We start from the raw sequence: 15910 nt of genomic DNA on the forward strand, positions 1-15910 counted from the left end.
CTTTCACCTTATGGTAAAAGTTACCACAGTTCCAGAAGTAGAAGAGCATCAACCATGTGATGGATGATCAACCATCCTGGAGTTTTAGGTGTTTCCTGAGGCCTTTAAGTGAAAGAAACTCAACTGGATAACCCTTCGTACAGAAAGCCTAGGCAGCAACTGGAAGGTAGTCTGATGTGCTTAAGAAACGTGCCACAGCGCTCAACAACTGCAAGGGGGTTTCCAAGAGTCTCATGACTTACTCCCCAGAAATTTTGCATAGACGTAGTCTATATCAAATACAAGACAGATATCAAAGTAGATATCAAATGAAGGCTAGCTGAGGCTGCGGCATCATTTTCATGGTGGGACAGTCTGCAAACAATCTGGAAGAAGGAAGGGAATTTCATTCAAAAATAAAGCTATGCACGAACTTTTATCCATAGGGCATCTAACAGCATTCCCATATCTCAAAGTAAATGACAGATTTGATGTGTATTTCAAAAGAGGTCTCGTCCTAGCTTTGGAGTGTCAAAGTCCTTCCTTCGTCTGCAGCATTGCTGCTCTCCAGCCTTCATTGAGATATGAGCTGTTTCGGTATTACTCAAGAATCAGGCACTTGGAGATAATTTTATGAAGTCCAGGCCACCTTGTCAACTCACACGGTGACTGTACACGTGTTTTAAATCAGACCACAGCTGGTCACATGGGAGTCTGCAAAAGAAAGCACCATCAGCAGAGAGGCAATTTGACTCCCTCTGATGTTCTCATTCCTACTGACAATTTGAGTACACCACCCTGAAACCCTGCTCCTTACACATAGGGGGCATCAGTAACACATAGTAAACAGCATCAAAAGCTACAGAGAGGCCCCAGAGGGTGAAAATGGTTACCCTCCACTGACTGAAAACAGGAGAGCCCCAGTCACTGCTCTGAAAACTATTTCTGGCCTCTTGACTGCCTTTGTATTTAGATTGTGCTTGGCTGAGGATATTTGCTTCAGTTAGGTATTTCTAACCTGCCCATAACAACCCCTTCAGCATTGCTAGGACAACTGTGTGCTGATAAGAGAAAAGGCAAAATTTGACTTCAGGTCAGACATCACTTAACCGGGAGTGACACCAATTTCTCTTTCTCTCTCTCTCTCTCTCTCTTTTTTTTTTTTTTTTTTTCCACTAATGAAGGGGAACAGAAGTAGATCTACAGCTTTATCTGAATGTCCTTGATGGCCTGGCTGAACCCATGGTCCTGTCATCGCACTCACTTAGGAGGGCAGGGGACTAGTGCTGTCTTGACAATCTGCCTTCAGTTCATGGTATAATTCATTGTGCAGGGCTTTGTGGTGAGCCGTGGTACCCTGGGAGGGTGAAAGGCTCCCACCTCTGCATAATTCCTGCAGTCATGATTTGGTGGTTTTATAGTAAGTTGCTAGGAAAGTTTCTGTGTTTCTGCTAAACAGCATCTATAGGTGAAATTGTTTCTGCTTGTATGCCTCACTGTCACTTTTGCAGATATCTGATTCTCGTTCCATCTGGCACTGGTTTTCAAAAATATGACATGTAAACAGTTCTCAGATTATCAGGCTCACAAACAATAAGCAGTGCAATAATTACTGATGTATGTTTTGTGTGTGTGGTTTTGCCTTTTTTTTTTCCAAGTGGAAAAGCTTGTTCCATGAAGGAGTTTAGAAAACATCCCACAGGTAAGGGACACTCTTCCTGCATTCTCTACACCCAGAGTGCCTTTTTGATCTTTTTTTTGCTCTCTTCTCAGTTTCCTCCTGTAGTATTTTGAATCCCAACCTCAGAACTCAGTGGGACCTGCAGACTTCCCTGGGACAGAGACCTTGTGTGTAAGGGATGGGGATGTCTTTACCAGAGACTGAGTCTGAGTCAACTGGGAGAAGAGGAAGATATTTCTTCACAGCTGAATTTGGGAGCCAGCTACTGACCTGGATAGAGCTGCCACCAATGCTACTCTACATATCAGTGAAAAACGTTGACATTCCCAGATTATATGCTTACTGCATTTCACCACCATGGCCCACAGAACATCTGCAAGTTCCTCCATCATCCTCTGAGTCTTTGGTGATCACCTGACACAACAAAGCCTATCTGTCTATTTTATGATGCATTTTTGCAGAGCAAAGGGCTGTATTAATGAGAAAACTGGCAGGCAACTACCGGTAAGTTTATCCTTTGAGATTTCTCCTTTAAATTGAAGAAATGAAACAGTGTAGATTCACATCAGCCTGTTAAATGAATCCTTTATGCAAAAATTCAAGCCATTGAATTTAAGCCATCCTTACGGTCACATCTCAGAACTGGGCACCAAGTGAGACATGAAAACCTTTATGGGGGTTGACTTGTAGTTGTCATGACTAAGATTACTGAGAATATTCACTGCTTCTTCTGTGGTGCTTCTAAATACAGATCATTTGCCAGGGGTAAGAAAACAACAAACACAACCATGTACCTTGGTAAAAGAGTCACAAAGTGACTGCTATTCAGTAACAGAAAGAGCAGACATCCAACATCTTAGAGTATGCTGATGCCCCATAACCTGTGCTGTTTCTACCTCAGATACAAACTGGGCACAGTAAAGGCTTTGCTCTGGAAGGATTTGGGGCTGGAATTCTTTTCAAACAAGATATTCATTAAAAGGTATCTGAGAAGTCATGTTGTTTTCCCATTTGTCTTCAAATACATATGGAGAACTGCCTCATCTGCAACTTTCTTTTGCATTCAGAATCCAATCAGTGACATTTCTAAGAATGTTACCAGTCATAGCACAGCCTCATTTATTTTTACTGAATGAACAACTCTGTGAACACTATTTCAACAGTGTTACAGCACTTTACTGAAGAATCTACACTGACTTAATTGAGATGCAAAGAAAAGTTTTACTAGTTTTGTTGTTGTTGTTATTTTTAATCTAAATGGATGGCATATAAATTAATGCAGCCCACAGGGCACAGAAAGTAAAATGATTCATGTTCCTTATGTGGTAAACATTAACTGATTATTTTTTTTTTAAAATCACCTTTGTAAATAAACTTTGTAGAGTTTTGCTGATAGCCTAATCTGTATTTAATTTAGTCATTTGAAATTACAGCTGTGCACAGACAAGCTTTGCAAAAAGTCTCTGGAAAATGCAGCTGAGTGTGCTGTTTACCTTAACACTCTTAACAACAGCCAGGTGAAGTGCTCACTCTATTCTGGCCTCATCTTGTAGATGATGGAATGCATAAGTCTAAGGGACCATAAGCTTGAGCCCTTCATTATTTTTTTTTTCTTAATCATCTTCATAGGTTTGCTGAACAAAGTTTAGTTGAGACTTTCCATTAAAAATCTTTCAAAGCTGTTAGATACGGCAGCTCTACTAGCATGCAATGACATTAAGGAGAAAGTGCTGTACAAAGTCTAAGTATAGCAGTGAAGAAACCCTACTTTGTTAAATGATGAAAGAATTCTAATAAAAACAAAAGGAACAAAGAGAAACACCCAGTGCAGTGGAGATTTACAGTGCAGCAACTGCTTCTTTTCATGTCAACACTGAAGTGAATGACTAAATTCAATTTTGAGCTTTCAGAGTCAAGACTTCTTGACAAGCATAGCTAAAAAGAAAACACGCAGGATGAGTTAAAAATAAATATAACAGGCCATGCAAATATACCCACTTCAAAATAATATAATGAAGGTGAGGGAGAGAAGTACTTCTAAATACATTTTTCTAATTAAAAAAAAAAAAAAAAAAGAGGAGGAATCATTAATACACGCCTGATAAAGACAAAAACACAACCTGCTAAAATAGCTGTCTTAAAGGGGCTGCATTTAAATTCTGAGTATCAACAAATGCCTGAATAATGGACAGAGTTCAGGGGTGCATAATACATCTTATTACAAAGAGCACCTGCCGAGACCATACTGGCCTATAGTTTAAACATGTTCTACAATTAAAATACCTAAATCTAGAGGCCACCTGTTTCCTGTCTTTGTCTTCCCCAAGTGCCTTAAGTTTTACTGTAAACACAGGTGAGCAAAATAAGATGCTGCCTGATATTAGGGGACTTGAGGAATTTGCCCAACAGTTGAAGTCTTGGCTAGCCACTTTCTGACTCCGAACCCCTCAATTAAAACTGATGAGAGAAGCAGAATCATGTCTTTCTCTCCCATTTGCAAGAAATTTAGGTGGGAATTCCCACACCAGGTTGGGACAGCAGCTATCCATCCAGCAGCCTGAATTTGACTGTAACCAGTACCAGATGTTGCGGCAAAGGCATAATAAAAAGCAGAGTGAGGAACTGTGGAGTAAACTTCTTAGTTTTTCCCAGTTTTCCACCAGTTGCTGGGCAATGTGCATATGCTGAGACATAATACACTCTAGGAACTTGGGTGGTTATTCAGAAATTTACCAAAAAGCTGTCCAGATGGCAATCCAGGTTCACTGCTGACCAGTAAAACAGTGAAGGTTTGGTCTGTAGGACCCCTATCAAGAGGCTGTACTCTCATTTTAATTTTAGTCTAATTGTGAAATGTAAAGCACATTGAACACTCTAAAATTCTAGAAATTTTTTTTTTTTTCCTCTTATATGAAGACGGCAAAGAAGTGCTGTCAGGTGAGCAGGAGTCTTGAAGGCTGGAAACAGAAACTGGAAAATACCTCTGCAGGCCCAATCTTTCCACAATGACATGGGAAACCAATTAATACCGGCAGGCAATCAGCACCTACTTATCAAGAACATCAGTCACTCAGTTGTTAGCCCAAGACACCAGCCAAACAGACAGCCTGGTAATCCAGTGAGAAGCAACTCATAAAGCACTGCTTTTTTTTTTTTTTTTTTTAATATTCCCAATAGCCTGCCAACCCTGGATGAGAAGGCTCCACAACCTCCACCATCCAAACCTCTGCTCCTTGCAAGAGATTTTGCACAACGCAAAGTTTAGGGTAAAATGGAAACCCTGCGATGCTTGGGGCACATCCAGAGTGCTCCTGCTGCACCACTGCAGGATACACCTACTCAAATAGGCACATCCTTGGTTTTGCCAACTGAGGTGCCTGCAGTGCGACTTTGGTTGCGCTGCACCAACGCAGTTGTTGCGCAAGGAGTTTTTATGTTAATTTTTTCCTTCTGTTTTCAAACTTCTTTGGAGGACCCAGCAATACATCAACACAACAGTTTTGCAGAAAGACATAGAGCATTTAATTGATTCAATTAAAGTGTACAAAGATTACTGAAAGACAAAAAGGCACAAAACAGGTCCCAGTTTCTTACTGCCTAACAGCCTGATGATCCTGTGAACCTGAAAGCAGGAAGCTAGTTGGCTCCATGTAGAAAAGCAGCAAAGTTTCCAAAGGGACTGGTTAAACTAAAAACCTACTGTTTTTCCCCTCTCTTTTCCTTTGTCCAATGAGACTTCATCTGGTAAATTTTAATGTATAAGGGCACTTACTGACATGAGGTACAGTTCCAATACAATAGCAAATTGACTTACAGCATCTCTACACAGAACCTGGCAACAGTACCAAAATGCTGATAAGGTCTTGGACGTGAACAAACACTTACTAGCAATTACATTGAGACCACAAAAATCACCCTCCTCTGAGCAGCTTCTGAGCCAAGGGATAAGGAAAATGACCCAATAGTTAATGTACATAGCACATTTCAGGAAAGATTATAGCTATTATTATTACACTGCTCTCTTCTCATGTAATATCACAATTGTTAGAGGGTTGCTGATTCATACCCTGAAATCACAAATAGCAGGCCCATCTCTCTTAGTTTGCTCTTTTAAAAAGAGGACTCATGAGAAAAGCAACAGTTGCATTCACAGCTCTTGATGGTGTCTTTGCAATTCCAAAATGTTACGTCTCCCCTGCTACCCACTTCTTGCAAAACACTTGAAATAGAATCATAAATTAATTTTTTTAAAGGCTTCAAAATAACTTAATTGTTGTATGTATCATTGGGAAAATCTTGCATTGAGTATTAAATACTATCCTTAAAGCTACTTGGTCATACAGAGAGCAACTACAGACATTTAGAAAAGCAAACACAATTATATTTCTAAAGTGCTATGGAGATTAGAAAATGAGCCGTCAGAGGTAAACAATATTCTCTTCTCCTCTGTCTCCACTCTTCATGTCCTGCACACTCTCAGGCTGGTGGTTCAGTAGCAGTGCTTCAACCCGTGGTGTCTGGATGGATCCATGGCTTGGACCGCTTGTTTGGGGACCCTGGGTTTGTGAGGCATTTAGATCTGTAACACACAAAAGGACACGTGACAATGCATCTTATTCCATGCCCGTGCGATCATTAAGAACAAATTTTGACTTTTAATTAGCAGCGTGCTGAAGTACCATCTCCTATCTTGTGTCTGTCTAGAAAATAAAACATTTCTGTACTATTGAACTATACAAAAGCCTGGTGAGAGGTAGGTTGCCAAAATTTACAGAAATCTGTTAAAGTCTTTTCGTTGTCATCCGAGGATCTTGATCAGTGTCACTATTTTACAATAAAATAGATTTTTACCCTTACCTTGCCAACCAGACACACACTAATGGACAGGCATAAATGCTGTCAGAGTTGTGCTGGAGGGAAATGTACAGTACATAATTGGTACCTTTATTAGCAAGATAATCCAATTGTAAAATTAATACAGTTTCCATCATTACACAGAATTCTATTTGCAATTCTTATTTTCATGTATGCAAAAGAATCAAGTGAGCAAAGCCCAGGTAAAAGTCTACTGGACTTGCACTTGCAGTATGTAATAGCTTTATAACCAGTCAGCTTTTTCTGCCAGTTTTATCTGTGCTTCTTTGGGCAAAACACCTACTCTATTCTTGTATCAGTCTTTTAGCTGTGGAGATAGTACTTGTAACCAAATGCTACAAAATTACTTCACAAAGACTTTTCATTTGTTATCTTCCCAATTTTCTCCTGCAAATGCAGTGAACCAGGTACTTTTATTTTTTGTTTTTTTTTTTTCCCCATGCAGAGCTTTGAAGGCTGTTGCAATGATTTATGGGTTATTCCAATAAATAAATAAATTTTTAAAAAGGTTGGATTTTCTTTCCCAGTCAGATGTCTGTACCATTTCAGGACATAAGGAACTACACCGTTGTAGTTGGCTCTTCTACATCTTCATTCCTACAAATCAGCAGTTGCCATAGAAACAAGATGCATGAGAAGGGAGCATGTATCATCATACTTACGTATGAGAAAAGTCTGCAATGGCCATGCTGCAATATTTGGTCCATTCTTTTTACTGCAATCTCAGCCCAACCTGCCCCTACTACTAAAACAGGGTTAACACCTCTTTCTTACCTCTGGGAAAACAACTCCACAAGAAGCAGCAGAGCTTGGGACCCCTGCCACAGTCACCATGGTTAACACCAGAAGCAAGCAAACCCAGCTCTGGGGGCCTTTGGGCTTTCTGTCATTCATTCACGCCATTTTGTGCCTGCCGCTGTCTCTACCCCTTCTCACATGTGTGCAATAAAGATCAATTATAAAGGAGATACTTGTTGTTTTTTTTTTACACACTGTGTCACTCTAAATGGTGGCAATTTACAATGTCACCTGCCCACAACTGGCACTCCTGTGATGCACACAGCTCTCACCAGTCTTGTTCACTGAGTTTACAGAAAAACAAGTTTCCTGGCACCCTGCAAAGCCCAGGCTCTCCAGCGTTTAGAGTGGTGGGAGAAGATTACAGGACAGACATGTGGGAACATGTCATATCACAGCCTGCCTTCAGCATGTTCTCTGCTTTGATATTTACCCAGCTAAGGGGAGCAAACAGGCTTTGGTGCTTCATGCCTGGTGTAAGCTGCAGGCACACCGTATCATCTGCTGAGATTTCAGGGTGGGTGCCGGGGCAAGGTATTTATGTACAAGCAGTGCTTGGTCATACTAGGGTTGTAGTAAAATGAAGTCCAAATTCCCTTTCTTTTACTCTTTTACACTGGATTTAAAGGATCAAGTTTTGGCCTCAATGAAAATCCAGAATAAGTCTTGACTCTGGATTTGCAATATCCTAACACAGAAGGATTGGACTCCCTTACTTGAACAGTCCTGTTCTGTTAGTTGACATTTGCATTTATTTCTTTGTAATAGCCATATTAGAAAAAGATTATGATTTGCAGGCTCAGATTCAAGAAACCAGAAATATCCTACATCTGCTTGTCTTTACGCAAGCTGGATAGTTTGCTTCTATTTATTCAGTAAAAAGTGTCCTCAGCCTCTGAACACTTATATTTCTGGGTAATTTTGCCCACATTAATATTCCTTTTAAGTCCTGCAAGTCCATTCATCTTGACAAAGTTATGTGCATAAGAATATCATGCAGTAAGCACTTATTTGAAAGATCTGTTTCCAAAGTTTATGAAGTACATAATTGGAGAAGCCTAATTACAAATTTGAAGAAACCTAGAAAAGAAAGAGAAACACCTTACACAGTTATTTTCTACCATCAAAACTAAACAGTAATTGCTTCACCAATTAAAATAGTAGCGGTTTCCAAACCATTTCTCATTAACTGGTACAACACTAAGCAACAGAGCTATGCAGTGAAAACTGACAGCATTCTGGAAAAACAAATCAAATGCTGTCACTGTTGAAATAAGTGATTTACTGCTAGTTTAGCTGTTTTTTTTTCTATTCTCTTTATTTATTCTTTAGTCCTCTGCACCCTGAGAACCTGAGCAGCAGGACACCATCCAGGAGGCACCAGCCCTGCCACCACTGGGGGTGACAGCAGTTTCACAGAGTAGGAAGGACCTGCTCAACCCAGCAGATGAGGGAAGGGGCTGTGTTTTGTGTGGCACACAGCACAGGCTCTCAAAAAGCAGTGTGTCCCTGGGCTGAGGTCCCCAGCCTGCCAGGTGCCCTGCTGGAGGCTGCCCGAATGGAGACCAGCCAGCCTCGCAGGAGGCAGAGCAACATGCCAGGGGACCAGCTGCTCAGGGACAGGTGGGAAGAGCGGCTGGAGTCAGTAATAAGCCTCAGAAGGAGGAAAAGGGGAAAGGGAAAGGGGACCTGCTGTAGGGTGACCCAGGTGCCAGCCAGCATAGGCTCTTGTCATGCAGAGCAGCGACAGCATCCAAAAAGGCTCCCGTAGCTCCCCAGCAGCATGGGGCAGATGAGCTGCCCTTGGCCCCAGGCAGACAGCTCTTTAAAAATGCTCCTCCAAAAGAAGGAAGAACCAGGCTTGAAAGCACCACCTGCTGGCTAACGAAGAGTCTCAAGGACTAAGGACGCCCAAAAAAATAAAAATTAAAAAAAAAATCATGAAAACAAGCCATTTGTCCTCAGAGTCCATGCGAAGAGCAAGGCAGAGGACAGCAGGCAAAGGGAGCTGCTGCTGGAAAGGGGCTGCCCAGAAACTCTCCAGCACTGGGCAGGCAGCCAGGCTGGCAGAGGCAGCACCGGCTCACCCATGAACATTGCACCAGCTCCAGTCCCAAGCTCCTCTCTGCAGCGCTGTGACAGACAGTCAGGGCTCGGAAAGGATTTAAAGCTAGGTCAATAAAGACCATCTGCCTTTTTAAGAGCCTCCTCCATCACGATCTTAATTCCCCTGCCAACATTAGACACAAAATGAGCTTTGCAGTCTTCCCTTTCTTACGTTTAGCATTTATTTGCTCCTTTCTTCCACGCTGCCGTGGGGGTGATGCTAGGGCTGGCTGTGCTCGGCTCAACAGTGTTCCCACCAGACCACATCACCAAAAGCGATGCTGCCTGCACCCCTCCTGCCCGGCCAGGCAAAAACAAACACCAGAAAAATCTGCTCATTCACTCTAGGGCTGGCCAAACTCCCCAGCAAAGCAGGATGTGCTTCAGTGAAGCTAGAGGCTAGGTATTAAATGATCGGTAGTAGCACTTCAACAATAACCATCACTTACATCCAGCTTTTTCTCTTTTTTTTTTTTCCCCTCAGTCAAGGTAATTTTATTTAAATAATAATAATAATTAAAAAAAAAAAAAAAACATATTCCCTGCTTCCTCTCACCCCCAATTTTCTCAAAAGTAGTTGGAGGCTGTTTCAGCAGGATTCTGGAAGAAATTACAAATTGCCTCATGAACATTCCATACTGCCAAACCAAATGTTAAAAATGAATCCCACCACTCCTTGTTTTCCATGAGCATAGATACAGTGCAATGAGGCTAGGTATCAGGCAAATGTAGACAAACATTTTAAGCCCCCAAAATACATTTCTAGGCAACCTAAATATATCAATAAGAGCCATACTGTACGCTTGGAACCTGTGTGACCAGCTTACATGGGATTTTCTAGGAGGACCTCAGTTCTACCCCCGGGGTCTGGTCCCAAATTCAGAGAACCAACGGTTCCTGCCTAAAAGCATGCTAATCTTGTATGGGAAATGAAAAAAGTGGCATTACGCATCCTACCTACCTTATCCTACCCTTCCTGTAACACCAAGAGACAGGATTAGTGGCATAGAATAAACCACTCAGAAGGTGAAAGACAAAGTAAAGGAATTTGCAAAATCTGAGATCAATACATGCCAAAACAAACATAGCCCGTTATCCTGGGCTGGGGGCTGGTGGTGGTACAAAAGCCAAGTAAACAACTCATTAGTCACACTGATTCTCACCTTCTGACTGTTGTCATAGGGTGTAATCATTTCCACATCAAATAAATGCCACAGATTTTCTCCTTCACCTCTCTTTTCCCGGAGAATAAGACCTCTGCAGGTAACCCTAAAGTGCCCACAGTGATGGTTACAGAAAGAATGGGAAGATCGCTTGGCGTTTAACCAGGCGTTAGGAAATGCTCCAGACAACAAAACCCTCTCAAGTGTCTATGTTTCTAATAGCCCTTTCTCCTCCAGCTCTGATCCCAATTTTATCGTAGGATAATTTAAGTTGGAAAGGATCTGAAAAGGTCTCTGGTTCAACCTCCTGCCCAAAGCTGGGTCATATCTAAGGTCAGGCCAGGCTGGGGCCTTTTCAAAAAAAAAAAAAAGAGCAAAAAAAAAGTATAAAAGGAAAGAAAGGAAAGAAAGGAAAGAAAGGAAAGAAAGGAAAGAAAGGAAAAAAAGGAAAAAAAGGAAAAAAAGGAAAAAAAGGAAAAAAAGGAAAAAAAGGAAAAAAAGGGAAAAAAGGGAAAAAAGGGAAAAAAGGGAAAAAAGGGAAAAAAGGGAAAAAAGGGAAAAAAGGGAAAAAAGGGAAAAAAGGGAAAAAAGGGAAAAAGAAGGAAGGAGGGAAGGAGGGAAGGAGGGAAGAAAAAGAAAGAAAGAAAGAAAGAAAGAAAGAAAGAAAGAAAGAAAGAGAGAAAGAAAGAAAAAGAAAAAAGAGAAAGAGAAAAGGGTGAAAAAAATGAAAAAAAAAAACAAGGGAAAAGAATGAAAAAAGAAAAAGAGGAAAGAGGAAACATTACATGGGCTACATGAACAGCACATACACACTCAATGACTTCGCTGTGACTTTCAGAGATCTGTGTCACATGTTGGCCATCTTTGTACAGAAAGAGAGATTTACTCCACTTCCAGCAAGATTCTTAAAGCCATTATTTCCCGAGGGGGTGGGGTGTAGATAGAATTAGTGTTTGGTTTGACCATTTATTTCTAACAACTGGTACGAGTTTTTATACCAAGTTCATCTGGACTGACAGTTGACACATCAACTTCAGGCCAGAGCTATATGAAATGGCAGAGTTGCTGTATTTAATCCCCCAGCCGGCACTCATGCATAACGCAAAGCATGGGCAGACACCTAAAAAACAGTGCTAAGTCTACCAGGTCTGGGATATTCTAAGGAATCCAAGGGAGACAGGCTCTCAACTGCCATCACAATTCAATAGCAAATGGCAGCCTAACCCCCCACCAGCAATCCTAGGGCAGCTGTTTGTCTCTAAGGATGTTCCCAGTGATTTCGTGCAGATTCTTTTGCAAGAGCTGATCTTCCAGGGAGCTCTGGGCATCTCAGTCTTGTTCCCTTTCCTCCCGGCAAAAGGCACTGTGATCAGTTTTGATTGCGTTTTTAGTTGATAGAGACTATTGTGATGGATATTGCATTGATAGACTTGCGATGGATCTCCCATTTTTGGGAGTTCGGTTGTTTGTGAGCCCGCTAGTTGGTAGGAGGAAGTGAACAACATGTGGCAACATCAGATGTGCTGGGGCAGCACAGCCCTTTGCCCATGGAGGGAATAACCAGGACACCGGGTCTCAGCAAAATGCTGGGAAAACATTTTGACCTTGAAGCCTAACCATGGAAAGTGGAGCCTCAACTCACTAAGACAGGAATGCAATCTGAGAATGTTAATGCTGCTATTTACTTGTAACCAGCCCAACCAGAGGAAAGAGGCAGCTGCATTTCTCAGGCAAATAAGTACTTTCACGAATAAGAGGTCATTTCACAAAAAGCAGGTGATCAATTAGGTCATAACAGATCCTAGGTTAATTAAACTCATAAGATTTTGGTGACTTTTTTTGTTGTTGTTATTGTTAGAAGACACAGAACAGAAAGAATCTAAAGCCTATGATGATGGTCTGACACATACCCCCCTTCTTCATGTCTGTTCTTTGGATTTTTGATCATGGTAAAATTGCTCAAAATGTCTTTATTCTACATCTTTCTGCTCTTTGTTTAGCTCTTGGGTTCGACAAAACAATGTGAGTCACTTTTTTGGGTTTGCCTCATAATTCTTCAGAGCAGTTTGGTCTAGACAATTTGGACCAAACTGTTGGCCAGGAAGAAATCCACATTATTCCACTGAAAATGCTTTTTCATAAAGCTTCATAATGGTTCCAACTCAGTTATTTGATACCTGTCTTATCAGATTTTGAAGTCATATGATGATGCAGCCCTCTTCTTTTATTAAAGCTCAGCAAACACTATTTCTAACATGGGTGATATCAAAGAAAAAATTGAAAAAACATCTCAAGCTCAGACACTGTCAGTGATACCTCTCTAACAACAAATTCACAGCATGCCCAAGCCTAGGTCAAAATACTTTATAATTTTAACCTACTTACATGGCTACAGTATCATTTGTGTTAGCTTTAAAGCACACAGCTTCTGAACTATTTTTGGCATGCTGTTTTTTAATGTATATCAATGAGGGACTTAAAAATAGGTCTGACTTGAAATCATAACTTGTCTGTGTTTTAAATACCCACAGTCTCACCTTTGCAGGGCATGCTGCCTGCCAGCTCTCTGCTTCTGCTTAATATTAATTTATTTAGGTATGAATTCCCTATTAAGCTTTCTTTGTGCTAAGCTTTGAAGCTTTAGATGGTCAATTACAGACATACACATGGTCCAACAGGTATTCTGCTAACAATGAACACATGTTTTATTGACCTACTTCTTTTCCAGCTCATTAAACACAGCTGCACTCAAATGATCAAGAGAAAATAACCGTAAAACCCCAAGAACACCCTTCCTGCAGACGATCACAAAGAACAGTACCAGCTGCCTTTGCAGAGCCACCACTCCACGTGGCCCTCAGCACCTCTCCAGAGGCAGAGCCATCCACCCAACTGATCATAAAAGCGAGCAGCAACAGGTAAAAACCTGGAGCCTCCTCCTTTAGGAGCCTCCTCCTTTAGGAGCCTAATGCAAGTATCCAAGGCAAGCTGCAGCAATTTCCCCCCATCCCATGATCTGCAGAAGACACCCGACCAGCAGACTGAAGCTACAACAAACTGCAGCCAGTGGTGAAAGGTCCAGCCTGACTGCTTGCTGGAGAAATGGAAAGTTCAATTCCCAGAGATTTAACAGCTGATGAACCAGTTCACCTCTCTGCTGCTGGTAAGCAGAACCCCATGCCTTCCTTGCCAGCTTCCCCACTTTGGCACCCCAAGAATAAAACATTGTCATGAAGCTTGCTTTCCTTCCCTCCCAAAGAAACAGCATTAACCTTGAAAAAAACAGCGTCTCTGGCACAAAATTACTCCCTTTGAAACAAAATGGGACATTTACACATCAAAACTATTCTCTAGAGCTGTCTGTTACCACAGGTAGGCATTACTGTGTTGATTAACCTCACTTCGTATTTTATGGTGTTGTGTTTTGTTTTGTTTTAAACTACAAGTTTGCTTTGAAATAAACATTAAATCAAAGTCCCTGGAAAACAATCAGATTTGTCCCCAGCTTTTGGCCAGTCTTTCAGGTGCAACAGCATAGGAGTAAGATCTGGAACTTAGTAAATATTTTCCTGAAGAAACAGGAGGGCACAAATGAAGGGGCATGTCATTTATAAAACATTCTCAAGCCACCTCCTAAGCACCTTGGCTTTATAGAGCGGTTTCCCAACAACAGACCAGCTCCATCATTTTTCACTCTTAAAAACTGACAGGATCAAAACCGAGTAAGTAGTACAAGAATACTAAGCCAATATATGGAGGTTGCTGCATAAGCAAAAATAAGGCAAAGCACCTGTTTCAAATCAATTGCATGGTAATTTTAACATTTAATAGAAGCTCCTCTTTATTGATTAATACAGGAAAAAATATGGGCATTGCTATGAGTAAGTATCTGAAAAAAAACTCTTATCTGATGGTCACAGAGGTAATTGCTCTCCACTGAACTCAAAAGACAGGGAAATATTCACTAATTTTTGACTACAGATTGAGTCAACCACTTTTATCTGTTTTAAATCTGGTTGTTAGGAAGTGTAGACTGTGACGTTTATTTCTTGTAGTCAATTAAAAAACAGCAAGAACTGAACAGCTAAATATTCCACAAGTTTTGCTTTGTAAGCACAGAAAGTTTCAGGGTGTGATCAAATATTTTGAAATAGTTGCCCTTTTTAATTGTTTGCTAACCACTCTGTGGACATCTAACTGCTGTGAAAACAGTTGGCATATAAGCTATAGGGAAGACCATACATCAAAGCCAGAAAAAAAAAAAAAAAAGCACAATTATCAAAAAACCACGTGCCTTCATCCCTTCAGCCAAGTGCTTTTCTCAAATAAACTGAAAGTACTTGGGTCCACTTTTCTTTTTTCTGCTCCCACTTACTGCTATGGGCAACTCTGGCCTTATAAGCCTGAATTCATTACCACCTCCTTCCACTTTGCCTTTGCCACAGGTTTTCCTCATCTCTAGTCCCACAGAACCACTTCGGTAGACCCAGATCTGCTTTAGTCTAGCTCCCTTCAATGCGTTCCCATCCACTCACTTCATGCTTCAGCTCTGCCCTGGTCCCATCCCACTGCTACAGAGACCAGGCCGTTTCCCCACAGCAGGAAAAAGTGATGCTGTATTTTAAAATACCTTCTTCCATTCATTTTGGGAGGCAGGTTAAAACTGCCCATCTTTAATGCAGAAGCCTTTCTCAGGACCTTCTCCCCCTTCCAATCCATCCCTCTGCTGTGTTATAATGGCAAGTTTCTTTGCACAGGAGATATCTTCTCTGCAGTTATTGCTGTCAGCAACAACTATCCTGCCATTCTCAATTAAAAAAAAAAAAATTGCTTTTCATCCTTGCCAAATCTACAAGATGCCTTGTCTGTCGTGTATTCTTTTAACACAGAATATATTCAATGACTTTTCAAAGTGCATGGGTTTCTTTGATTTTTTTGTATGGTAGACCCTAAGCAAATATATCCAAATCACATTGATTTTTGTGGCATTTATGTTCCAGCTCTAAAGAACACTTCAAGAGGATACTCAAGGAATCTCAGCAGGTTACCACTGGAGATCTTCTCATTTGATTAAACTAAAAGAAAAAACTTCCATTCCAGCACCAAGGCTCCTCCTTTCTACTGCCCCACCAAAAATTTACACCTATTGGAAAATTTTCTGTAGCATCTGGGGAGGCAGAACAAGATACTCCATGAAATCTCCCCTAGCAATTTGGCTAGTGCCAATATAATTTATGTGGAAGGCAACTGGATGCTCTTATAATTAGTGTCCAATAAAAGACAGACAGACAGACAATCTTCCCCAGTT

At 41.1% G+C, this 15910-nt stretch overlaps 1 protein-coding gene across 1 annotated transcript in view; it reads right to left on the minus strand.

Moving 5' to 3' along the window:
- Window positions 1-5028: 5028 nt before the first annotated feature.
- ARHGEF28 (Rho guanine nucleotide exchange factor 28) overlaps window positions 5029-15910 on the minus strand; it is a 109610-nt gene continuing 98728 nt past the window's right edge. Inside the window, exon 37 of the mRNA XM_050716398.1 lies at window positions 5029-6239. Coding sequence (XP_050572355.1) covers window positions 6079-6239 — 161 coding nt within the window. The 3' untranslated portion in view covers window positions 5029-6078. The remainder of the gene's footprint in view (window positions 6240-15910) is intronic.

The sequence above is a fragment of the Cygnus atratus genome, chromosome Z, assembly GCF_013377495.2.
Source record: "Cygnus atratus isolate AKBS03 ecotype Queensland, Australia chromosome Z, CAtr_DNAZoo_HiC_assembly, whole genome shotgun sequence".
In the NCBI taxonomy this organism is placed as follows: Eukaryota; Metazoa; Chordata; class Aves; order Anseriformes; family Anatidae; genus Cygnus; species Cygnus atratus.